At 50.5% G+C, this 26,245-nt stretch overlaps 1 protein-coding gene across 4 annotated transcripts in view; it reads left to right on the plus strand.

Annotated features, from left to right (window-relative positions):
- Window positions 1-26,245, plus strand: part of ABCC5 (ATP binding cassette subfamily C member 5) — a 2,124,586-nt gene that overhangs the window by 185,562 nt on the left and 1,912,779 nt on the right. For all 4 annotated transcript variants that reach the window (XM_069618835.1, XM_069618837.1, XM_069618838.1 and 1 more), the window contains exon 3: window positions 20,298-20,461. In XM_069618835.1, the coding sequence (XP_069474936.1) occupies window positions 20,298-20,461 (164 nt within the window). The remainder of the gene's footprint in view (window positions 1-20,297; window positions 20,462-26,245) is intronic.

The raw sequence follows: 26,245 nt of genomic DNA on the forward strand, positions 1-26,245 counted from the left end.
TCATGGTAGATGTTAACACCGAAGTATCAGAAGGTGTGTCCTCCATTGGAGTACTAGGCGGGGTAGTAGTCCTTCCTCTGTTCCTACCCTCTCTGCTACGGGAAAGATACAGGACTTCGACTTGCTAATTGTAATCCCTGACAATCTTGCAAAGTTCTCGAGTACCTCTAGATATGTCTCCAAGTTTTCTTCCAGATGTTTTATGTACATAAGCATATCATCAGCGTAGAGAGATATTACATGTAGTACTCCATCTACCTGGAGTCCCGTGTCTCCAAACATTTTCCTCATATATATTGCTAGGGGTTCTAGTGCTAGGATGTATAATAAGGGTGACAAGGGGCAACCCTGGTTGGTGCCTCTGTGGATTTTTTACTGTTCTGAGAAATGTTTGCCAGTGCGCACTCTGGCTGTCGGGCTGGAGTAGAGCATGCAAATCCACTGCATAAAGTTATTTCCAATGGCAAAACGTTCCAGGACGCAAACAACCACTCCCATCTAACTGAGTTGAACGCTTTGATGGCATCTAGTGCCACCACAGCGCAGCCTTCAAGCCAGTGTTGTGTTCTCTCTATGACTGCCTGAAGTCTTCTCAGGTTTTCGGTTGTTGCTCTGCCTGGGACCTATCCCATTTTGGTCTGGATGTATTAATGTTGTGATTATTTTTTTAACTCTTTTTGCTAAAATAGCTGTGAGGATTTTTGTGTCCTGATTAATCCAGGCTATCGGCCTGTAGGATTTGCATATTCTTTTATCTTTATCTGGCTTAAGGATCGGGAGTATGACTGACTGTTCCATACTGTCAGGTAATTTCCCAGTTTCGTATGCATCTGTTAGGGCAGGAGCAGCTGCAGAGCGATCAAGTCTGTAAAACACTTCCGGGAGGAGCTCTGGCCACCAGGGGGCCCACGGAGGATCGCTCTCTCCGTTTGAGCTCTGCCTCCATGGTCCGCAAAGTGTTTTCAGCCCCCACTTCTGGACCCCCCCCGGACAGAAAGTGACTCTCAGCTGTGTGAGTGTCCTTGCCCCCCCAGCCCCAGCAGGAGAATATCCGATGAAAATCGGTGAAGGATTGCCATAGGAATCACTGAGTACAACTAACGGCATCCCGAGACCCGTCTGAACGAAAGCGAAACTGGTATCGGCACACGTGAAACCCAGGAAGGAGTCCACGAGACCCGGCAACCAAGCTGAGGAGCAACCCCACAATGCTGTGGAGATTGCACCCACACGAGCCACCTGGCGCAACCCCCTAACGGAGAAGAGACGTGGGTGAGCGGAGTGGAAGTGAATTCATATGAGCCTGGGCACTGTGTCGGCGATTCTGAAGATCCCCACGGCCCCGCACCGCTCCATTCACATTGAACGTGCACTTTGTCATCGCCCCTGGCCCTGGAGGCGCTTCGCCCTGAACTGCCAAGGGTCTGGGTAATATCAAACCGGCCTGACCGCCCGGCCAAAGCGTGAGGAGGCCCCTCTTCAGGAACGGCCACGACACAGACACCGGAGTGACACCCCAGGCATGCAGCTACCACCGGACATCTCCGACGGCTACAGCAAGCCCAGAAGGCACACAGAACATACAGTGCACCAACAACCAGGTGGCGGAGACCAGTCGCTCTCTGATCAGAACCGCGGTGAGTGACTGCAGCCCGCGCTCACAGATCAATGTTGCCCTCTGAGCCGCTCCGAAGATCTTGCAATAGTGAGGGCCGCAGACCCAATTGACACTAAACACCCTGGGACTGCGAGAGCAGCCCGGAACAACAAGCAAATACCCTCATTAGACTGCATAAAACTCCCCTTTAAATGCTCCATTACACGTGCGACGAGTGGGTGGTGGGGGGAGTTGTGAAACGGGACCAGCTACACGTTCTTGATCGTAATATGAAACCTGCACTCACCTAAATCGGCCCTGAGGCCTCATACCCCCGCAGCCTACGCTTCCCTATTCATACGGAGATCCTCACACAGCTGCACCAGAGAGGGGGAAAGAGCTAATAAAGACTCCCGAAACTCAAGTAGTGCAATCTAACCACGCTATACTGGCCCCCTCTCCAGGAAGACCCACACCCACGAAACCGCTGGCAATAAATGGTGACCCCCACTCTGCATGGCCATGCAGTGCAGGCGAAGGAGATACTTTTGTTGAGCTATTTTGAAAAAGTAAGGTAGCTCCCCCTTCCCTCCCAAGCTTACCATACTATGGGACCCAGACGGGGTACTTCAACCGCCCAGTTGTGCAGAAAACAATATGGACTTGACACATGTGACAACCAATCCTGGAATCAATCTGAAGCCACCAGCATCTCGACTCACTCGACGAGAGGTACCACGGCCAGGTGCTCTCTCCTAAGTTAGGTACTGGGATCAACCCAGTAAACACCACAAGCGACGACAAGTAAGAGAAGTGCGCACAAGCCCTATACCATACTTCACTTTGCAGAGCTACTTCCAAACAACCATAAGGACCCTGTGTGGTGCACAACGTCACTAAGACTAGGCGTGGGAATACCCAGAGAACGCACGCAGCCACCCAACGATCGGGCTGTCTTCATAAGTGCCAACACAGACTGCCCTAATCCCAGACGGACGAGCGCTCTCGCAGAACGTGCCCTGTAGCTCTTCATTGCTTTCTCCGAAATGTCTCAATCTCTACTACTCCGCACTTTGGGCGTATGAACATCAAAGAGAAAATTGCGTCCTATAAGTTCTCCCCTCAGCGCTCCCCTTCCCAGTGTCAAGATGGCCTCCTTGGGACCGGAAACCGCCGCAACTAAAGCTGATGTCACCGACCTGCTATCAGAAATTAAGAGTATGTGGGCTGATATCAGCGGAAAGATAGACAAAATAACTCACAGGATCGATGAGATGGAGGAAAGGCTTGAGGAGGTGGAGCACAATCAGACCTCTCTATCCATGTTGGAAACACAAATAGACATTGAAAGGAGAGAAGAAGAATTCCACCTGAAAGTCGATGACCTCGAATACCGCAAACAATGCAATAACATACACGCCTTTGGCGTCCCGGAACGAGATGGGGGAAACGGAATCTGACCTGAAAAAAACTTTGCATACACGCTCAAAACTACTATTTGAAGATGACTCAGTAGATGAGCCCAAACTCGACCGCATCCATCGGGCTGGCGGTGCGGCAGGAGGCCCTAGGACAATCCTAGCCAGATTCCACACTTACGCCGACAGAACCCGGGTCCTTGATAAGGTCAGACGCGGCACCTCGATCCTCATGGACACAGCCAGTAGTGCCATCTATCAAGACCGCTCCTCTCTTACCCTAGCCATGAGAAGGAAATGCCTCCCACTCACTACATTTCTGAAAGATAAGGCGATTCGTTATCGGTGGGGATACCCCTTCTAGCTGACCATGAATGGGAAGGGAATACGATAAAATTGAAATCTGAAAAGGACATCAATGGCTGTATCGCAGAACTTAAAGGACAGGAAGGAGGTTCAGCCCCAGAGGAAGGAAGAAATGGGGAGAGGGAGTGGATAATCAAAGGACCAAGACGAAAGAAGGATGATCCCAGGTTCACGGAAATTCAGGAGAATGGACGCTTCCCCAGATATGGAACATTGATTTTTTTGTGAAAACCACAGATGTCCAACTGAACTCGACCCGAGGGGATGCCCAGTTCTGATACACAGGACTAGGATCCCCCACCATGTGGTCAGACACGAATAAGTGATGATCCAGGCTCGTAACAATGCTAACAAGTAAGAATAATTACTGATGGCAGATGGTGCGAACAGAAACAAGGGGTTAGGGGGGGTCAGAAGGGTCTCATTTCTAATAGAAGTGTCAAACAAACAGACTATAAAGGTATGGTCTTCACTGGTGGTCCGAGACTAACTGGATGAGGTTAATCCAGCTGGACCAGGTGCCGAATAGAAGGGGGGAGAACTAGGCTGACGTAGGGGAAAGAGCCATGGTTCTGGTGGGTAGGCTACACAACACAACTCTCACATCTATTTATGCTCCCAACACGGGACAAACACGCTTTCTCCAACATGATCCCAAAAATTATGTTAGAGGCCCCGGGTGAGGTCATCATAGGGGGAGATTTTAACATGTGGGCAGACCCCGCACTCGACAGACAAGCCGGCAATCCAGCATCACACGAACCAGCTGATGGAGGACGTACGGAAGTGATCAATATGATGGGCCAATATGGATTAAGTGACATATGGCGTCTCCTCCACCCCAGCCGTCCAGGGTACATGTTTTATTCGACCCCACACTCCACATTCACAAGAACTGATTACTTATACCTCACCGCTGGCTTAAAGAATGTAGTAACCGCCTCAGAGATCTCCCTGATCTCCTGGTCGGACCACGATATGGTGACTACTGGCATAAGCCTTATGGCACTCCCGCACAAAAATTAAAAATGGCGATGTAATGAAACGCTATGGAAAGACCCTGTTTTTTATGAACAACTGGAGAAGGAGATCACTGCGTACTTTGAACGGAACGACACGGGGGAGGTGTCTAAAAATACAGTTTGGAAGGCTGGGAAGGCAACATGGAGAGGCATATTGTTTAGAGAGGGAGCAGACAAAAAAAGAGAGGACCCTATTAGAAAATAGGCTCCGAAAAGAGATTGCACAGTTGGATCTCCGGGCGCAATCCAGCAATGAAGGAAGGAGAGAGAGGATAGCTGAAGCAATCCAAAAGAGAGCAGAACTTAAACATTTGGAGGAGAGCCTAATCACTCGTAAGCTCCAATTCCTTGGTCAAAAACATTACGAAAAAGGAGACAAGGCTGACGCACTACTAGCTGCTATGCTGAGAGGACAACGGGCCGACTGCTGGGTTATGGCCATAGAGAGTGAACACAACTCCCAAACTGCTAGTCCCAGAAATATCCCTGTGGCCTTGCTGATTTTTATGACCACTTATACAAATCTGAAGATATACAAGAAGCGGCAGAGATTGACCGCTCTTTGAACGGGGTAAGCATGCCAAAACTCTCATCTGATAATGTTACATCACTAGAGTCCCCAATAACACCTCAAGAGGTTGAAAATGCTATCAGGCGGTGGTGGGCTCTCACCGTGGCGTGGCTCTCGCCTGAGCGGACCAGCGGTCCTGCTGCTGTCGGCGTGGGACACGGGCGCGGGAAGCCCAACAAGATACGCGCTGCCCCGGGGCTGTCTTGGCACCCGTCCCTCGCGGTCTGTGTAGTTGACCTTAAAAGACCATATAAGCAGGATGTGATGGTCCCAGGGGGCCTCCCTTTGTGCAGCCATGTGCGGGCCACTGTGATTTCTCATACATAAGAACGCAGCGCTGTTGGCAAACGCGGACCGTTCAACGCACTCAACACACGACAACAAAGAAATACGTGAATACAAAATTGCACACTAGAGGCGCCCCCCCCCCGACGTGTTAAAGTATTTTAGGGCATACCACCCTGAAAGACGGGCCGGCAAGTGGGCGGCAGACCCACATCATCTACTGGACAAGCAATTGAAGCTTTAGACTCTTGAAAGGACATAACACCACAAATCAACTGAACAGTGCAACAACACAATACGTGGAAGGACAGAGTCCACTTGTGGCAACCACGTTCTGACAAACTATATCCTGTTGATTGCACAAATATAACGCCCCCAACCTGTGAACCTTGTCCTAATCCTTTACAGAAACATCATACAAGGGGCAGATTTGAAATTGCGCAGGAGTGTGACAAGCCTAATAATAGGCCACTGAGGGAAATACAACAGCATATACCACGATATCATTATGGGCGAACCACACAAAGCAGGCAAAGTGGCCAAGACTCCTGGTAACAAGAAGAAAGGCCCAATGGATGCCCACACTGGCAGCCAAAATCAAACCACTACTGCAGACGTCCACACTAGTTCTAATGAGGCCGTGGATCCAGAAGCTGGGGAACAAGACAGGCTGACAACAATAGTCCAGAACGGATTCCGCACAGTTAATGTGAAGCTGGATGATATAGTAGCCACTATTGGCTCCCTCAAGGCCAGAGTGGACAAAGAGAGTGCACATGTCACGGAAACTGAAACAGAATAAGCACTAATGAAGACACCATTGCACACCATGGCCGCGACATCACCCAGCTCAAAGATACTATGTCCAAATTACAGAATAAATGTGAGGACCTCGAATCGAGATCAAGGAGAAACAACATCTGAGTAGTGGGCGTGTCGGAATCATTTGGGAAAGGTCAAATGGAAAAGCAACTTAAAATATTATTCAAGTCCTTATTTGGGCCTGATTATTCTCTGAACACTTCCTAGTCGAGAGAGCACATCGCATATTGGCGCCAATACCTAAACCGGGTGCACCTCCGCGCACGATAATTGCATGACTCCTTAATTACAGGGACAGAGATGCAATCCTGCGGATGGCGAGGGAGGCTGGAATGCTCCAATATGAAGATAACCGGATACACATAAACCCAGATTTTTCCGCCGGGGTTCAGGCGAGCAGAAGATCCTATGAGCCAGTCAAAAAGCTCCTGAAACAACGCCAAATCTCATATGCTTTGATGTTTCCAGCCAAGATGAGGATTCAACATGCAGGAAGAGCGCACTTTTTTGAGTCTGCGGCTGAAGCCATGCAGTATATTGAAACTTCCATACCCCTGCCTCCCAGAGGGGGCAGACCGGTACAGAATAACAGGCCCCGACCGGTGGACTAAAAGACATTTACTGGAAGAACATATACAAAAGCTATCGAATCCTTGAAGCTGCAGCTATGGTAAACTAATGCCAAGGCGCCCCCACGAAATATGGTTAAGTGGAGTGTTGGAACCAAGTTGGCGGCCATGTGAAGCAACATGGCTACCCCTGGAATATTCCATGAGTTCAGATGGGAAGATCGTCAAGTTGGGGGTGATGATGATGAGGGTCGGTGGGAGGGACGAGGATGTGGAGTTTGTTTTGGAACAGACCTATTATGGAATAATTTGGAGGTTTGTGGCCACTGGAAGGCGTTATGTCCCGGTGGAAGGTTGACGGAGGTTAACTGTTTGTTGAATATTAAAATTGTGGTTGCTCTGATGCTGGCGCTGCCCAAGTCGCACAAATGCTATAACCCTGAGAGACGAGACAATGTCAAAATATCTACCTATAATACACTGGTGGCGGGTTGAGGATAAAACTGCTGTCATGGAATGTACGGGGACTGAACCAGATGAAAGTCAAGAAAATTGGCAATTATATTACCAGACATGGCCCCCAAATCCTAATGTTACAACAAACGCACACAGTGGGAATGAACAACATGCATATACTGCCCAAATGGGGTAAATTAAGGTTCCATACTGATTACTCTTCCCAATCTAGAGGGGTTATTACCCGTATTCATCCAAGTGTGGGATTTAGGCTGGAAGGCCACTAGGTGGATCAGCTAGGCAGATATGTTGTAGTATGGGGGGAGGTCGCAGGCCAGCAACTACTGCTGGTTAACACATACGAGCCCAACATTGATGACCCCGCCTTCGATATGAATATGTATTGGCTGATTGCTTCAATTGATGTGTCCAGTGTGATTTGGGGTGGGGACTTTAATGTGGCTCTGGATCCCGCGCTTGATAGATCCACGACAACTATCAGGGCTCCGAGCAGGACAGCCCTGACCCAGGGCCACATTCTTCCACAGCTGTCACTGGTGGATGCCTGGCGGGAAATACACCCTGGTAGTAGGAGATGCACATACTACTCTTCCATTCACAACTCTGAGTCTAGAATTGACTATTGGTTTGTTTCCACGGCTATAACTGCTGCACTGAAAATTTGAGATTCTGCCCTGTACTCTTATCAGACCATTCCCCAGTGTTGTTGGAGTTAGCACTCCAAAATGCCCCCAGTCCTGCAAGAAGGTGGAGAATGCCAAGTGGAATGCTGGGCGACCCCAGGGTGGTGGAGTCACTGCATGTCGAAATAGCAGAGTTTTTCACCAAAAATGTAGGATCGGTTGGTGAATACTCCACAGTGTAGGAATCCTTCAAGGTCTGGGTCAGGGGAGTCCTGATATCCAAGTCTGTTGGTATACTGAGGGGTGTACGAGATGAGCTAACTGACATTGAAAGTAAACTAGATACATTGGAGGAAGCCTACACTCGTACACAGGACTAAGAAATATTGGCTGACATACACACACACACACCTCCAGGAATTTGACAAGCTGGCCATCAGAGAAGTGCGCTATGTGGCAGCACCCATACGGGTACGCAGATACGGGGAGGGGAACAAGCCGGGGAGAATGCTGTCCAACTTACTTAAACACGACAAGCAACCCAATCAGATCACTAGCATACAACCGGCACAGGGGGAGGTACTCCTGAGGGATGAGGAGATCAACAGGGAATTTGTTAAATTCTATAAAGAACTATATACAAACAAGGATACAAAATCGCACACTGAAATTAAGTCATACCTTACGGCTCTCTCCCTGCCAAAATTCCCCGATGAGGATCGCTTGGCAATGGATCAGCCAGTGACTGCAGAGGAAATTACGGACGCAATCAAAACACTCATCAGGCAAAGCACCAGGGTCAGATGGGATGGGATGTGCGCCAAATTTTATAAGGAGTTCTGCGAAGAACTAATGCCAATACTGATGCAGGTATGGGAGGAATCCCTCGAGAGTAATATATTACCCCCGACTATGAGAGAGGCTGTGATAACCGCACTCCCTAAGCCTCGGCGACCACCACAAGAGGTGTCATCCTATAGACCCCTGTCACTTATAAATACTGATGCTAAAATATTTGCAAAAGTGCTGGCCAATCCACTTCTTCCAGCAGTACCTCCCTTGTTCATCCTGATCCGAATGGGTTCATCCCCACAAGATCCACGACCCTGAATCTCCGCAGACTCTTTGGTATAATGGCACAAATAGACCCGGAGAGAAGCGCAGTGGCTATATCCCGTGACGCCGAAAAAGCCTTTGATTCTGTCTCATGGGTCTATCTCCTGGCTGTGCTGGAGGCGTTTGGGGTGGGCCCCAATTTTATCAGATACGTGATACTGTTATACACTGATCCTGGCGCTAAGGTGCTAATCAATCGATCATCTCCGAACTGTTCCAGCCGGGCAGGGGCACTAGACAGGGATGTCCATTCTCGCCCCTGCTGTTTGCACTAACCATAGAGCCAATGGTGGCTGCGGTGCGACTAAGACATGCAGATAGAGGGATAAAGATGAAAGGTTCCACCCAACTAATCTCACTGTATGCTGACGATACGTTATTATATGTCCGTGAGCCTGAGAAAAACATTGCACCAATCATGGCGGAAATACAAGAGTTTGCAACTTATTCCGGGTATACTGTAAATAGGGCTAAATCTGAAATATTCCCGCTCACACCGGCCACCAGATGCCCCGACACAATAAACGGACTCAAGTGGTCGGAGCAGCATATCAGATATTTGGGGATCCTTGTTTCCAGGGATAGACTTACATTATACTCCGATAATCATGAAAGCGCGCTACAAACTTTAAATACTAAACTTCAGATGTGGGGGCGCCTTCCAATTTCATTATACGGTAGGGTCACCATCCTCAAAATGATAGTCTTACCCAAGTTACTGTACTTTTTTGTCAACATCCCCATATGGCCTGGTAGGACCTTTTTTGCCAGACTCCGATCCATGGTGGTAACATTTCTCTGGAACAGGAAAACAGCGAGAATAGGGTGGGAAAAAATGACTGAACTGTACTCCTCGGGTGGTATAGCTGCCCCCGACTTTGAGTTTTATTATTATGTTGCTCAAGCACAATTCGCGAAATATTGGTATAATGTTCCAGATGGACAACCCCACACATGGATAGAAGAATACAGCACATATCCCACGAACATACAATCTGTCATTTTTGATCCACGATACAAGGACACCTGCGAATACAACCCAGTAAGCTGCACAGTCAGGGTATGGGAAGCAATATACAAGAGGTTGATACTGGAGACACCCTATAACCCGGAAATACCATTATGGAATTTCCCGGGCATACCCCCAACGCATGACAACAACATACAAGAATCCTTAGACCCAAATAGAGAGATGAAACTGGGTGACATGTTCATCAATGGGAAATTTGTGGCCCTGAGGGAATTCCTGAGGGCGCTGGGAGGGGGGCCACTTAAGACACTTCAATATTACCGTATGAGTTCTGCATTTCAAAAAAGATAGCCGCTATTCCCGGACAAGCTTCCCATCACATCCGTGTACCCAGTTGGTAACCGCTAAGGAAGGCCTGGGAATCTCTAAACTGTATTTAGCAGTACAGACCCATACCCCCACAGTAAACCAAGTCAAAGAAAAATGGGAGAGAGATCTGCAGATGCCCATTGAAGAGAGGAAATGGGCCAGATACTGCTCACTCACTAAAAATGTGTCACTGAACGCTGGGCTATGGTTAATCCAATTCAAGATTCTAAACAGCCTACACTACACACTGGCTAGAATAGCAAAATTTGCATTAGATAGCCTGGACAAATGCCCCAAATGCAGTGCACCTCAGGCTGGATCCTTTCATATGTACTGGGAGTGTCCGGTGGTGGGGGGTTTTTAGAATGCTGTGGCTGTGATGTTGGAAGAGATAACGCAGGTCCCCCCTGAACGAACTCCTCAAAAATACTTAATTGGGGACATTGGCAAGCGCTCTGAGAAAATTAGGAGATTGTTTAACATGAGCATGAACCAATTTCTTCACGAACTAACACATGCTAACGAATTAGAAGAACAATTTGTCCTGACCCAACCTGCGTTATGTAGGCCCAAGGACATTTGGGGCCCTTTTAGAATATATTTGTGTGACATGATCTCTGATGACGACGAGTCTCTGTAACATCTAATGTATTAATGAACCAAAGCATTGTGACCACTAATAAAGAGTTTAAAAAAAAAAAAGAAAATGCTATCAAGCGGCTTCCTCTCAGAAAAGCCCCCAGGAATGATGGGTACACTGCCGGATTTTACAAAACCTTCCTCGGTCCCTTCCTCCCCTTTATGGTGGACCTGTTTAACCATATCCTTCAAACAGGAATAGCACTGGAATACTTCTCGCAGGCACTCATTTTGGCCATCCCCAAAGAAGGCAAGGACCCCAAACGGGACCACAAACGTTGTGCATCCTTCCGACCCATCTCTCTACTTGATATCGATGCGAAAATCTACACACATGTGTTGGCAGCGAGACTCGAAGTACACATGCCAGCCCTGATCCATCCCGACCAAGTCGGATTTATTTTGGGTCGACAAGGAGCCAACACTACCCGTAAGACCCTACATTTAATACACGAGGCCCGGAAAATGACGAACGTCCCCTCACTAGTCTCCATGGACTCAGAGAAGGCGTTCGACAAAGTCAAATGGAACTTCCTGGAAGCGGTGCTGTGCAAAATAGGTCTGGGTCCCACACTTACGAAAGGGATAGAAGCGGTGTATACATCGACCCAGGCGTCAGTGATGGTAAACGATATTGTTCGCCCTCTCGCTGGAACCGCTGGCCCAAAAGCCTGGAGCAGATAACCTGGTGGAATGCCTGTGGGTCCACGGTAGGGAATACAAACTGGCCCTCTATGCCGACGACATTCTACTCCATATTCAGAACCCTCCTACTTCCATACCCAGAGCTATACAACATATTGAGACCTATGGCTCATTATCTGGATTCAAAATAAACTGGTCCAAATCTATTCTGTTGCCTTGCATGATCTTTCTCCCAAGTCTTCCGGAGAACTCTCACGACTGGGATTAGTAATGGATGACTCATCGCTACGCTAGTTAGGGATCAACCTAACAAGGAACATTAGCAATATGTACGAGGCCAACTTCCCGCAGCTCCTCACAGCATTTCATGCAGATCTTGCAAGATGGCAACCCCTCACAATGGTATGCCTCCCTCGATTCTTATATCACTTCCAGGCCCTTCCTCTGAAAGTTCCAGACTCCTTCTTTAGGGAAGTGAAGAGCGCCATGCTGCGCTTTCTATGGGAAGGGAAGAAACCTAGAATATCATATGAAGTCTTTATTCTCCGAAGGATAAAGGTGGGGTGGGTCTCCCGGACATAAAATTATACTATCACGCGGGCCAATTGAGGGTGTTGGTCCCTCACTTAAGGAATAGGAAGGATCTACAGTGGGTCCAGCTAGACAACGACAATTTGACTCCAGTCACATTATCAGAACGGTTATGGGTCGCCCGTTCCAAACTCGTGAGAAGACTTAGAGATCACCCCATACTTGACACTATCTGGGAGATATGGAGGGAAGGGGCGAACATGGTAGGCGTCACAACGTGGCCGTCTCCCTTAAGCCACATTTGGTCCCCGGGGATTCAGGAAGAAATACCAGACCACCCCAACTACCAGTCATGGTTTGATGCAGGCTTGGAGAGCGCTGGACAGCTTTGGATGGGAGGGGTATTCATAATGGTTTCTGAATTAGGAGGCACTCCAGCTGACTCCAATCTTGATCTTCTTTTACTTATGGCTTAAGGGTGTGATGACCAGGGAGGAATGGCGAATGAAAATACAAAGAGAATTGACACTGTTCGAGAAACTTCTTGATACGTTCACTGAGACTAAGGGCCTGATTACACACATGTATCGTGCATTAGTTGACGTTGATTCGAGGGCAATAGTAAAGCTTAAGCAAAGGTGGTAACAAGATTTTGGTAGGGAATTCGACCAGCACACATGGACTCGTATTTGCAGAACACCCTCTCAGGTATCAATTGGCACACAATACAAATTGCACGCCATTAAATTACTACACAGACGGCAATACGACCCCTATAGGTTATCAAAAATGTTTCAGACCATTAGCCCCATGTGCTGGAGGGAATGTGATAGTAGGGTGACCTACTGGCATATGTGGTGGCAATGCGCCCGAGTACAGATATATTGGAACGAAGTCTTGGGCTGGATGAAGCAGGTGGATGGTATTACTAGAGAAGCAACACCCCTCCTTATACTCGTTGGGTTGGAGGAGGATGAGGATGGAGTAATGAGATTTGGTGGACTAGCGGGCCCCTGCTGCTTGCGGCTTGCGCCTGCCATGTAATTAGGTGGAAGGCGAGGCACCCTCCATCTAAGAAAGAGTAGATTGGAGTAGCTACTAACATATGGACCATGGAGAGGATCACAGCCACTCTTCACGGAAGGTCGGCCCACCATGAAACATTGTGGAGTGACTTTGCAAATACATTAGTTCCCAGCACTACAAACCCCTCAGTATGAATACACCGCTGACAACGGATGAGCACTCTTTATCGCCTGAGGACCCCACAATGGGAAGATTCCAGCAAAAGGACCAATGCCAAGCCCGTAAAGATCGAATGTTCTGCCGTAACCAACATGTTAAATGAGAACAATGAACGGCCCTAGTGTACACAACGATGTATGCTAAATATTATGCTTTAAATATGCCACTGACCTACCAGGTAGGGGGGGAATGGTGGAGGGAAGTTGGGATATCGTTCAGAATATATTTCTTAAGTGTTCATTCTGAATTCATTATTTGAATCATCACAATATTTACCACTTATGCTGTATTTGTAAAGGTTTTTCTTTGCCTGTGAAAATCAATAAAATCAAATTTGAAAAAAAAACTCTTCCGGGAGGCCATCACTTCCCGGGGTTTTGCCGGTTGGCAGCATGGCTTACACCTTTTATCTCATCTAGTGTGATTGGCACCTCTAGCATTTCTCTCTGTTCCGCTGTCACTGTGACCATTATCTTCTAGGGTTTCTATGATTTCTGTCTCTCTCGAGGTGCTAATGTCTTCATAGAGGTTGCGGTAGAAAATCATGAAGGTCTCGTTTATCACTCTCTGCTATCTCCATTTTTCACTGCATTTGTCTGTTATCTCCATTATCTCCACTCTTGTGTCTGTATTGCTGGTCAGCCAAGCTAATAGCCTACCTGGCTTATCCCCTTGCTCCTTGTGTAACTTTCCGGTGTATTTGGCGTAACTGTAGTTACCCTACCTTTCCCAGTTTTTCAGGCATTCTTGTCTAAGCTCTATGACTTTTCTTTCCACCTCTGCTCCTATGGTCTCAGACCCCTCTAATAACTTTTTCTTGGATTCCGTGCCTGCAGTTAGTTGTTCTAGTTCTTTTTGTACTCCACCTCCTTTGGCAATGGCCGCACCCCTTATCACCACTTTGAAGGCGTCCCAAATGGTCCGCATATCCTTGACACTGCCCTGGTTATGAGTCAAGTACTGCTCTACCTGCTCCCCCAGATCTTCTCGGAACACGGCATCTCGTAGTAATTCTGCTATTAGTTTCCAAGTGGGTATCTGAGCGGGATGGTCAGAGAGTAGCCACTCCACTACTAGTGGCAAATGAGAGCGTCCTTCCCTCATATGTGGCTTCTACAATATTTCTTAGGTGGTTCTTTCCCTATGAGGACGTGATCTATTCTTGTGTATTGCTTATGTATGCTCAAGTAGAACAAGAATTTTATCTTTTCCCTATGTGTCCATCTCCAGATCTCTTGTAGATCCAGCTCCCTTGTCAACGTGTTAAGGGCTTTGGTTGGAGGGGACTGGGGTAGGGTACCGTTGTCCAACCTATCTAGTTCTGGGTCTAATGTACAATTGAAGTCTCCTCCCACCCACCAATCCATGTCATGCCCTTGTAGGTGGTCAGTCTGATATACAGGGAGCGAAAGAAGGCTGCTGCGTTGTGGTTGGGTGCATAGGTGTTCATTAGGAAGATTTCTCTCTTGTCGAGAAATCTATGTACTTGTATGACTCTCCCTTCTGGGTCTGTTTGTACTTCTAGCTGCTGGAACGGCACTCTAGGGGCCACCCAAATAAGTACTCCCCTGGCGTAATTGGAGTATTTAGCCCCAAACCCCCTTCCCTTCCATTTACCCAGGATACGAGACTGATTTGCTGCCGTTGGATGGATCTCCTGTTGTAGGGCTATATGAATTCCTTTGCGACATAAGTATGTCGTCACTCTCACTCTTGGCATAATTATTTAGCCCTTGTACTTTCCATGTGACTATCCTGAGTGTGTCGGCCATCAGGTTTGTTATCCCCTCCTCCCTTTTGCCCTATTACCTAGGAGCACTTTCTCCATTGCCTCTCCCCTCAACCCCCCAGGGTTGACGCCCCCTGAAGTGGTCTTTGGGGTTGTCGCCGACGGGTCCTCATTTCTTGCTCCCCACAATTGTGCTTCCCTTTGGTGCCCGTGTTGCTGCTTCTTGTTTGTCGCTAACCCATGGATTCCTGTTACTTTTCTCTCGATTTGACTATTAAGACTGTGCTGTAACTTTAACAAAATAACTCCAACATAGACTTTAACATAACAGTGAACTTGTTGCCCACCTGGAGTTCCCCGTAGAGGCTTAACACCGTTGGAGTACTCTAGTTGTTACGTGATAGAGGGTTGAGAAAGGGTTCCCAGGTCCATTGGATGAGGGGACTAGGTATTGAGGTGGAAGTGCCCCGCCGTTTTACTTGTTCCATATTTGCTGGCCAAGGAGCTGCCTGTTGAGATGAGTTCTAGTATACCAGTGTAGTGGGCTCCCCACCATGGTTTCCCATACGACAATCGTGCTTCCTGTTCTCATTCTGCCTCCCTATCTGGCACCCTGGGTATCATCTTTTGTCTCTGGCATCTATTCCATATTGTTGTTCTGCATCCAGGTGTTCACTTCCTCCAGGGTCTCGAAGAACAGAGTCTTTCCTTTGTGGATTATTTTTAGCTTTGCAGGGTATAGGAGCATGTACTTTATGCCCTGGCGCTGGAGTCTTTCTTTTGTTGCAACAAACTGGCCTCTCCTCCTCTGAACCTGAATCGTGTAGTCTGGGAAGATTGCTAATAGTGTCGATTCTCGGCGGAGTTTCTTCCCCCAGATCTGGAATAAGCCAGGATCTTTTCTTTGTCTAGGTAATTTAGGATCTTTGCTATGATGGGACGAGGGGGTGCTCCCAGGGGGTGTAGGGGTTCTCGTAAGTGCCTGGTGGGCTCCTTACACCGTGAACCCCTATGATAGGGCCCCCAGTCCTATTTCCGGAAGAAGCATGTTTTCAACGTAAATGGTTCGGTCTTTGCCCCCTCAGGTAGGCCCTGAATACGTATGTTGCTTCTTCCCGGCCTTCCTGTACTGTTTCCTGCAGTTCCTTTGTAGAGGATGAGACATCTTCTATTTTCTTCTGTTTCTCCAACTCTGCCGGCTAGTTTGTGCACCTCTTGTCTAAGGAGACTCCTAACGCTTTTCATCTCTCCATTGTGGGTCTCCATGGATGCACGCAGGGCCGCAATAGCGTCTAGGATCTTGTTGTTGGTATCATTCCGCTGAGGCTCTTGGTCTTTACCTTGTGAGTGTCCATCAGGGATCATCTGATCTGTCTTTTGATCATTTTTCCTTGCAAAAGTCTCTAATGTGGTCTGTTTCAGCTGTGTGGCCATCTTTTTCCTCCCTCTCTCTGGCAACTGCAGTGGTTCTGTGGGGTTGTGTCCCGATCAAGAGAAGGGTTGACTCTTTTCTTTGCCAGTGTGGATGACATTGCTCTCCCTATGTTTTATTTGAGTTCTTCCTACAAATTTTTTCTGTGTCACTGGCCGTTTAATGTGCCTGTCTTGTGACCCTGTTAGGCTCCCTTTAATGCTTTCCTTTGTGGGAGCACATTGCTGGGTTTTGTTGAAGGCTGTATGGGCACCAGTGTCCTCTAGCCACTCCTGCCAATCTTCAGGGTTCTGTGCTTCACAAGACCTTCATCATTTTATTTATTTATTTTTTCCACAGGAAGCCCTCTGAGCGGCTCGGTACGTCTGGCCGGGCCGGCCCGATAGTTCTTTGTGTTCCTGCTTGCTGAGCAGACCAGTGAGGGCTCTTTTATGGGACAGCTTCAGGCTGCTGTTTGTGTTTCTGTGGTCGGGGCCGCCGGCGTGCGGCAGATCAAAGTGAGGGGAGGTCCGTGCTGCTCCGGGTTAACTGGGGCCACACTCCAATTTCAGGCAGCTACTTTAAAGTATTATCTGGGCCCGGGGTGTTCCGTGTGCTGTCTCCCTCCACACCGAGCATCACAGAACGTGTATGCTGCTGCACGGTCCTGGCGGCCTCCCGAACGCTTACTTTGGCAGACTGTTGGTCGCCGTCTGTTTCCAGCAGTTCCAATGAGGCTTCCTGGATATGCGGTCTGTCTGTAGGGCTGCTCCGCTCTCGTCATATCACGCCCACTATTTTGGTGGCGTCAACCTTCGGCTTCTCACGTTCGATTCTCCCTCTTCCAGGCGGTTAATTCCTTCTGCGACCGGAGCGGTGGGTGTTGCAGTCGTCCCTCATTCTAGTGGTGCTGTCTGAGGGGGATTTGCAGGCTACTTTTGGCACGAAGGATCATATATTGCAGGATCAGATGAGGAGCGCACACTGGCTCGTCCTACTTACATCGCAGTTACGTCACCACCTTTTTCTTATCATTGCGAGTCCTTTAGTGATTCCTCTCCTTTCACACCTCCCTTCTTACTTCTCTTGGTGATAGTATTCACTTGAACCTGTTCTTTATCTGGGTTTTTTTCGAGCAATAATCTGCAACGTTTTTGTTCTTCTTCTCACTAATTGTCCCAGAGCACAATAGTGTGTGTTCTACCTTCTTTGCAATTGCTATGGTCTCCTCGAGGGTCAGATTACCACACATCCATAACCTCTCTTGGACAATTGGATTGTTTGTGTGTATAATTATCTGATCTTTGATAAGTTCATCCGTCCCCATCCTGACTGAGAACTCGCACAAGCTTGCAAGACCTCAAAGCTCTCACATATTCCTCTGATTCATTGTCCTCCTGCTTCCAGGTATATAAGTTATAACGATTTATCGCTATATTTGTCTTGGGCGCATAGTATTGGTCCAACTGGAGAAGAGCTTCTTGGTAGACATCTATGTCACCCGCCCCTTGTGCTTCGGTCAGAGGCGTTAGCTCCCTGTATTTCGTCTGACCTTCTTTCCCAAGTGAGTGCAGTAATATCATCTTCCTTACTGTTTGTTTGTTTGTTTTATTCATTTTTTTGTGCGCGCCAGACCCAGGGGTAGCAGGGCGCAATGGCAAGAGTGTGAAACTTACAAGGTTACATCATAGCGCAGTGTACATTAGAAAATACAATAAGGTCACACAAATAATTACAGAATATACAAGTTCGAATATACAGGTTCGAGTAGGTCAATCAGAGTAACAGCTGTATAGAGTGAATGGTCTGGTGGTTAATACCAGTAGGAGGTAGGTAACACCGGTCAACTGAGGTCAGTCGAGGTAAGGAATTGAATGACTTTTTTCCTGAAACAAAGGTGGGGCAGGTCAGCTCTAAGGTCTTGTGGTAGTGAGTTCCAGGTTTTAGCAGCCTTTACCGGGAAACTATTTCCTCCAAAAGTAGTGAGTCTAAAGTTCGATATTGTCAAGCAATTAGAATTGACAACTCTGGTTGGTCTTAGAGATGTTCTCCTGTGGAATTTGTTAGTCAGCTAACTAGGGGCAGAGTTATACTGGTTACATTCCAAGAGTTCGCAGATCGGCGACTGAGGAGACAAGCGCATCTCTGAAGCTAAAAGGATTCCTGAATAGCTGTGACAACAGAAACAGCAAGGGAGATAAAGCCTTTATATAAAAAAAAGGAAAAATTAAAGAAAACAATTATCACAAAGAAATAAAAGAAAGGATTCCCTCCTGAAGATCCATGTAACACACATGGTGAAACACGTGTTGAGAGGTGACATTTGAATTATATAAAAGCTGGGAATGAGTAAAACCAATTCATTGTAAATGACTATGAGATGCAATTTTGAAGTTACAAATAACCAAATGCAATCTATCAATGTCAAAATTGTAACTTTGAAATAATTTGATGTAAATAAAAAACGAAAAAAATCACTTACAAAAAGGGAAAGTGAAGTAGTCTTATTTCAAAAAAGACTTTATAGAAGTGAAATTGGCGCACATCAGTAAGAGGCCAAACACAAAAATAAATTCCTTCATATTCAGTTGCACCCAGAAAATTGCTCCAATATTGCTTGCAGTCACTCCACGGTGTTGCAGGTGTACCTGGGTTGGGCAAAAAGACTTCAGGGGAGGAAGTACTGTGACCGACGTCTTCAGCCCTAGCAGGCTTCTTAATGCCAAACACTACCCACTTAAGTCTGTAGCCTGGAATGAGTTACAACTGTCACTGCTGACAAGGTTCCAGCACTCCAAGCTGTTGCTTCAGTAGACTTGCCCCACTGCTGGTACACTCCACGAACCATAGAGACGATGAAAATCTGTGTGGAGCAATGAAGGCGAGAAAACGTGCAAGTTGTTTACATGGTTGCTGTGGTAACCAAGATGGCTGCCACGTCGTATCGCACTCATGGGTTCTTTCCTTTAACACGCAAGTGAATTTCGGCAAAGCTGCAACACAAGGTCCCCCTGAACTTGCGCCTCTTCGCCCCAACTTCTGACCAGCTGCAGGGTCTTTCTGTCCTGCTCTCTCCACCTGTGCTCCGTGATGCCTCTACACGGGGTAACCACTCGGAGCCGCCCTCTATCTGAAGCAGCTGCGCACAGGGGCCGAACATACAGGCCACCAGTGACACGGTTCAGGATCTTCATCACTGAAGTGAAGAAACTGGGTCAGAGGCCATCGAACAAGGTAAGCCTTTTATTTGGAAAGACCCCGCAGCATACAAGCCCAACCAGCTCTCCCTCCAGGCCCCAACCGCCAACTTCCCCTCAGGGTTCCTATTCTAAAAGCGAGGGCTCAGGCAGCATGAGCCAGCGGCATGAGTCAGCCACTACACTCCTTACTTTCTGTACCAAGCTGCAGCTAGAGTACACTTATTTGTTTGAGTTTTCCAAAAAGGAGTGGCTCACATAAGCACCTCACAGGGGGGGATACTGTGAAGGTTGAGGGTATTGCCCCTGTGAGGTGGTGGAGAGGAGTCCTGCTGACTGATGTCTCATTCATGGATGAATGAGTCGTTGCTGTCCAGGTCTCCTGGGCATTAAGTTGCAGAATGGAGGTTGTACTGATGGTGACAACACCAATGTGAGCACAGTTTCTCCATGATATTCCAACATTTCCGGTTCTCCCATTCACCACATCAGTGTTCCTCACTGTAGGGCTGCAGCTTGGTTGTATCAAGTGCAGTGGTTGGAGTTGGAAATAGTTCTGTCTTCAAAGTGGTCTTGTGGTCTGTGGAGTGTTCCCTACATTATAAGACCGGGGTTTGTGGGAGGCCATGTCGCTTATGTATCTATGGTTCTGTTTCAAACATAAGGTTGACATGTCCATGCTTTTATTTTTGCAGCGTCATCTGACATGTCAAGATGCCCTTGAGACGGCCGCCCGGGCAGAAGGCCTGCCTCTGGATATTTCTGTGGAGTCACAGCTGAGAATACTGGATGAGACCACCAGTAAAGGAAAATATCACCATGGTTTCAGCCTGCTGAAACCAGTACGGACCACTTCCAAGTAAGATATTCTATTTGAATGGGGGAAGGAGTTGGTAGGTGTTAAAACTGTGTTCTGAAGTTCATGACCATTGTATAGTAACTTGTTTTCCACTGAGAGTGTTAATAGAGGTTGAGAAATATAAACCCAATATCAATCAATCACTGTTTCTTTTGCTGTAAATAACCCATAATAATGCATTAGAGAAAAATGTGTAATTACAGATTAGACAAACATTTGTTAAACATTAAAAATGAAAACATTATAAAATCTCCCCAAAGGGGCAAATGCATAGTATTCACATCAAACATTACATAAAGGTGTTCCTAGCGGGATGGCTAAAGTTCTATACATTCCGTAAACCTATGCAGGTGTGCACAGGTAATGTCAAATGAATCAATAATTACTTCATCAAAAACACTAATAAAATAAAAGATGGTTCAAAAATCAGTTAAATTCATAATTTAATCAATAATTCAATGTATTAATGCACATGATAGCTGTGTTACCTTATGGCAAAAAATGAATTAGAGCTTAAAAAAAAGGGAAGTCTGGGGTCATGGTCAAGTGGCGATAGAGATGGCCACATAGCTGAGGAGCTCTGAGAGCCAAGGAGAATTTTCTTCTTGCTGAGCATGTTGCCGGTCAACATTTGTTCATGAATTACATTTTTATAAGAATCCAAAGTGTAACTTTGGTTGCAGAGCATTTACAAACCTGTTGCTCCGCTTAAAACTCCTCATTAACACGGCCGCCGACTCGTTCGCACCCTTTCAATGGCGTTGATACTCCCTACGGAACCCTCAACATCTATACTGACAGCAAGCCTTGACTGCTGCCTTTAAAACATAATTCTGCCACTTAACTTCTACTGTGCCGCTGGCCATCCCTTTGCGGTCCCATGGTCCTTGCCAGCAAGACGCAGGAAGCCACACAGCTCTGAAGGTAGGCAGGGCCTGCAGCAGCGGCCTCCCATCAGGAATAGTCTGACACGTTCTGTCAGCTGAAACGAACTACGCATGCTAGGTACCCTGCTCACTATGAGGAAGCACACTTTTTAAAATTTTTTTTTTTTTTTTTTACCACAAAGGCTGTAACTAGAAATATATTACTTGCAAATGACTCTGTTTTTAACACATATGCAACAGAGATAAAGGTGTAAATCAGTGTTTTAATACATTTGGAGTTCTGCTAATGTATTCTTTTTGATTTACTGACTAAACAGCCCCACTTGGAACCCAATTAATTAAATGCTGTTTTTTAGAAACTGAGATGCTGTGCTTTTGAGATGATTGTGTAATTCATATTTTACACACGTTTGGAGTTTTACTATTGAACTCTTTCTGATTGCCTGACAGAACAGCTTCTCTTGGATCCCAATTCTCTATTAATTAACTCTTTTGACCATTTCTAATCTATCCTTTATTTAAAACTTTTGACTTTACTGAGTTGAAATAACCTGGTAGTGTGAACGTCCGGACAGCCTAACAGGGTAATTCATAGAATTTTGCAGAAAAGTGTCGCAAGCGGCTGGCGCAGAGTGTCCGCGTGCGATTGTCTGCGCCAGGCACGTGCGCTAAAACCGATTTCCGCGCACAGCGTATTCATGGATTTTAGGCTCCCAAACCAGCCGTGGCGCAGAGAATCGCAGCGACCCTGCAGCAGCGCCAGTAACGCCCCGAAGAACGCCCTCGCGCAAGGAAAAGCCATCAAAATCGCTAAATCATCGCAAAGGGCTGCGCTAACCCTGGACCAGTTCACCGGGCTGGCAAACAGCAAACGGCAAGCGGGGAACGTGTATTTCTGGGGTGCGCGGGAAGTTCCACACGCGATTGGCCCAGTGCGAGCAAGGTATGTGAATTTTAGGGGTGCGCGGGAAGTTCCACATGCGATTTCAGCAGGGTACGTGTATTTCAGGGGTTCGCGTGAAGTTACTCACGCGATCGGGCCTGGGGGAGCGTGCTACGTGTATTACAGGGGTTCGCGTGAAGTTTTACACGCAATCGGGCCTGGTGGAGCGGGCTACGTGTATTACAGGGGTTCGCGTGAACTTTCTCACGCGATCGGGCCTGGGGGAGTGGGCTACCTGTATTACAGGGGTTCGCGTGAACTTTCTCAAGCGATCGGGCCTGGGGGAGCGGGCTACCTGTATTACAGGGGTTCGCGTGAACTTTCTCACGCGATCGGGCCTGGGGGAGGGGTTCGCGTGAACTTTCCCACGCGATCGGGCATGGGGGAGCGTGCTACGTGTATTACAGGGGTTCGCGTGAACTAACTCACGCGATCGGGCCTGGGGGAGCGGGCTACGTGTATTACAGGGGTTCGCGTGAACTTTCTCACGCGATCGGGCCTGGGGGAGGGGTTCGCGTGAACTTTCCCACGCGATCGGGCCTGGGGGAGCGTGGTACGTGTATTACAGGGGTTCGCGTGAACTTACTCACGCGATCGGGCCTGGGGGAGCGGGCTACGTGTATTACAGGGGTTCGCATGAACTTTCTCACGCGATCGGGCCTGGGGGAGCGGGCTACGTGTATTACAGGGGTTCGCGTGAAGTTGCACACGCGATTGTCCCAGTGCCAGCAGGGTACGTGTATTTCAGGGGTGCGCGGGAAGTTCCACACGCGATACCAGCAGGGAATGTGTATTTCAGGGGTTCTGGGGAGTACTACACGTGAATTGGCCGTGTGGGTCCTCCCAGGTGTACGCTCCACAACCTCCACGGCCCCTGCAGGCAGCCCACACCACGGGGGACTACCCTGCACCCCTGCCCATGTCCCGCAGGCAGCCCATTCACCATGGGCATGCCCCCCAGCCAACCCACATGTCACCTTGCACTACTGATCAACAATGCATGTCTCCCACCACTCCCACCCCCCAGCAGTGCAGGGGCAGCCTCCACCAGGCCCCCACTCATGTCCCCCTGCACACCCACCCCCCAGCATCCAGGGTCACCCTCCACCAGGCCCCCACTCATGTCTCCCACCACCCCCACCCCCCGGCAGTGCAGGGTCACCCTCCTCCAGCAGCCCCCACTCATGTCCCCCTGCACCCCCACCCTCCAGCATCAAGGGTCACCCTCCACCAGGCCCCCACTCATGTCTCCCACCACCCCCCAGCCACCATGGGCAGCCTCCACCAGGCCCCCACTCATGTCTCCCACCACCCCCACCCCCCGGCAGTGCAGGGTCACCCTCCACCAGGCCCCCACTCATGTCTCCCACCACCCCCACCCCCCGGCAGTGCAGGGGCAGCCTCCACCAGACCCCCACTCATGTCTCCCACCACCCCCCAGCCACCATGGGCAGCCTCCACCAGGCCCCCACTCATGTCTCCCACCACCCCCACCCCCCGGCAGTGCAGGGTCACCCTCCACCAGGCCCCCACTCATGTCTCCCACCACCCCACCCCCCGGCAGTGCAGGGTCACCCTCCACCAGGCCCCCACTCATGTCTCCCACCACCCCCAGCCACCATGGGCAGCCTCCACCAGGCCCCCACTCATGTCTCCCACCACCCCCACCCCCCGGCAGTGCAGGGTCACCCTCCAGCAGGCCCCCACTCATGTCTCCCACCACCCCCACCCCCCTGCCACCATGGGCAGCCCCCACCAGGCCCCCACTCATGTCTCCCACCACCCCCACCCCCCTGCCACCATGGGCAGCCCCCACCAGGCCCCCACTCATGTCTCCCACCACCCCCACCCCCCGGCAGTGCAGGGGCAGCCTCCACCAGGCCCCCACTCATGTCCCCCTGCACCCCCACCCCCCAGCATCCAGGGTCACCCTCCACCAGGCCCCCACTCATGTCTCCCACCACCCCCACCCCCCGGCAGTGCAGGGGCAGCCTCCACCAGGCCCCCACTCATGTCCCCCTGCACCCCCACCCCCCAGCATCCAGGGTCACCCTCCACCAGGCCCCCACTCATGTCCCCCTGCACCCCCACCCCCCAGCATCCAGGGGCAGCCTCCACCAGGCCCCCACTCATGTCCCCCTGCACCCCCACCCCCCAGCATCCAGGGTCACCCTCCACCAGGCCCCCACTCATGTCTCCCACCACCCCCACCCCCCAGCCACCATGGGCAGCCTCCACCAGGTCCCCACTCATGTCTCCCACCACCCCCACCCCCCGGCAGTGCAGGGTCACCCTCCACCAGGCCCCCACTCATGTCTCCCACCACCCCCACCCCCCGGCAGTGCAGGGTCACCCTCCACCAGGCCCCCACTCATGTCTCCCACCACCCCCACCCCCCAGCCACCATGGGCAGCCTCCACCAGGCCCCCACTCATGTCTCCCACCACCCCCACCCCCCGGCAGTGCAGGGTCACCCTCCAGTAGGCCCCCACTCATGTCTCCCACCACCCCCACCCCCCGGCATCCAGGGGTAGCCTCCACCAGGCCCCCACTCATGTCTCCCACCACCCCCACCCCCCGGCAGTGCAGGGTCACCCTCCACCAGGCCCCCACTCATGTCTCCCACCACCCCCACCCCCCGGCAGTGCAGGGTCACCATCCACCAGGCCCCCACTCATGTCTCCCACCACCCCCACCCCCTGGCAGTGCAGGGTCACCCTCCACCAGGCCCCCACTCATGTCTCCCACCACCCCCACCCCCCAGCCACCATGGGCAGCCTCCACCAGGCCCCCACTCATGTCTCCCACCACCCCCACCCCCCGGCAGTGCAGGGTCACCCTCCAGCAGGCCTCCACTCATGTCTCCCACCACCCCCACCCCCCTGCCACCATGGGCAGCCCCCACTCATGTCTCCCACCACCCCCACCCCCCGGCAGTGCAGGGTCACCCTCCACCAGGCCCCCACTCATGTCTCCCACCACCCCCCTGCCACCATGGACAGCCCCCACCAGGCCCCCACTCATGTCTCCCACCACCCCCACCCCCCGGCAGTGCAGGGGCAGCCTCCACCAGGCCCCCACTCATGTCTCCCACCACCCCCACCCCCCGGCAGTGCAGGGTCACCCTCCAGCAGGCCCCCACTCATGTCCCCCTGCACCCCAACCCCCCAGCATCCAGGGTCACCCTCCACCAGGCCCCCACTCATGTCCCCCTGCACCCCCACCCCCCAGCATCCAGGGGCAGCCTCCACCAGGCCCCCACTCATGTCACCCTGCACCCCCACCCCCCAGCATCCAGGGGCAGCCTCCACCAGGCCCCCACTCATGTCACCCTGCACCCCCACCCCCCAGCATCCAGGGTCACCCTCCACCAGGCCCCCACTCATGTCTCCCACCACCCCCACCCCCCTGCCACCATGGGCAGCCCCCACCAGGCCCCCACTCATGTCTCCCACCACCCCCACCCCCCGGCAGTGCAGGGGCAGCCTCCACCAGGCCCCCACTCATGTCCCCCTGCACCCCCACCCCCCAGCATCCAGGGTCACCCTCCACCAGGCCCCCACTCATGTCCCCCTGCACCCCCACCCCCCAGCATCCAGGGGCAGCCTCCACCAGGCCCCCACTCATGTCACCCTGCACCCCCACCCCCCAGCATCCAGGGTCACCCTCCACCAGGCCCCCACTCATGTCTCCCACCACCCCCACCACCCAGCCACCATGGGCAGCCTCCACCAGGCCCCCACTCATGTCTCCCACCACCCCCACCCCCCGGCAGTGCAGGGTCACCCTCCACCAGGCCCCCACTCATGTTTCCCACCACCCCCACCCCCCGGCAGTGCAGGGTCACCCTCCACCAGGCCCCCACTCATGTCTCCCACCACCCCCACCCCCCAGCCACCATGGGCAGCCCCCACCAGGCCCCCACTCATGTCTCCCACCACCCCCACCCCCCGG

Source organism: Ambystoma mexicanum, chromosome 10, assembly GCF_040938575.1.
Source record: "Ambystoma mexicanum isolate Mex_15411 chromosome 10, UKY_AmexF1_1, whole genome shotgun sequence".
Taxonomy (NCBI): Eukaryota; Metazoa; Chordata; class Amphibia; order Caudata; family Ambystomatidae; genus Ambystoma; species Ambystoma mexicanum.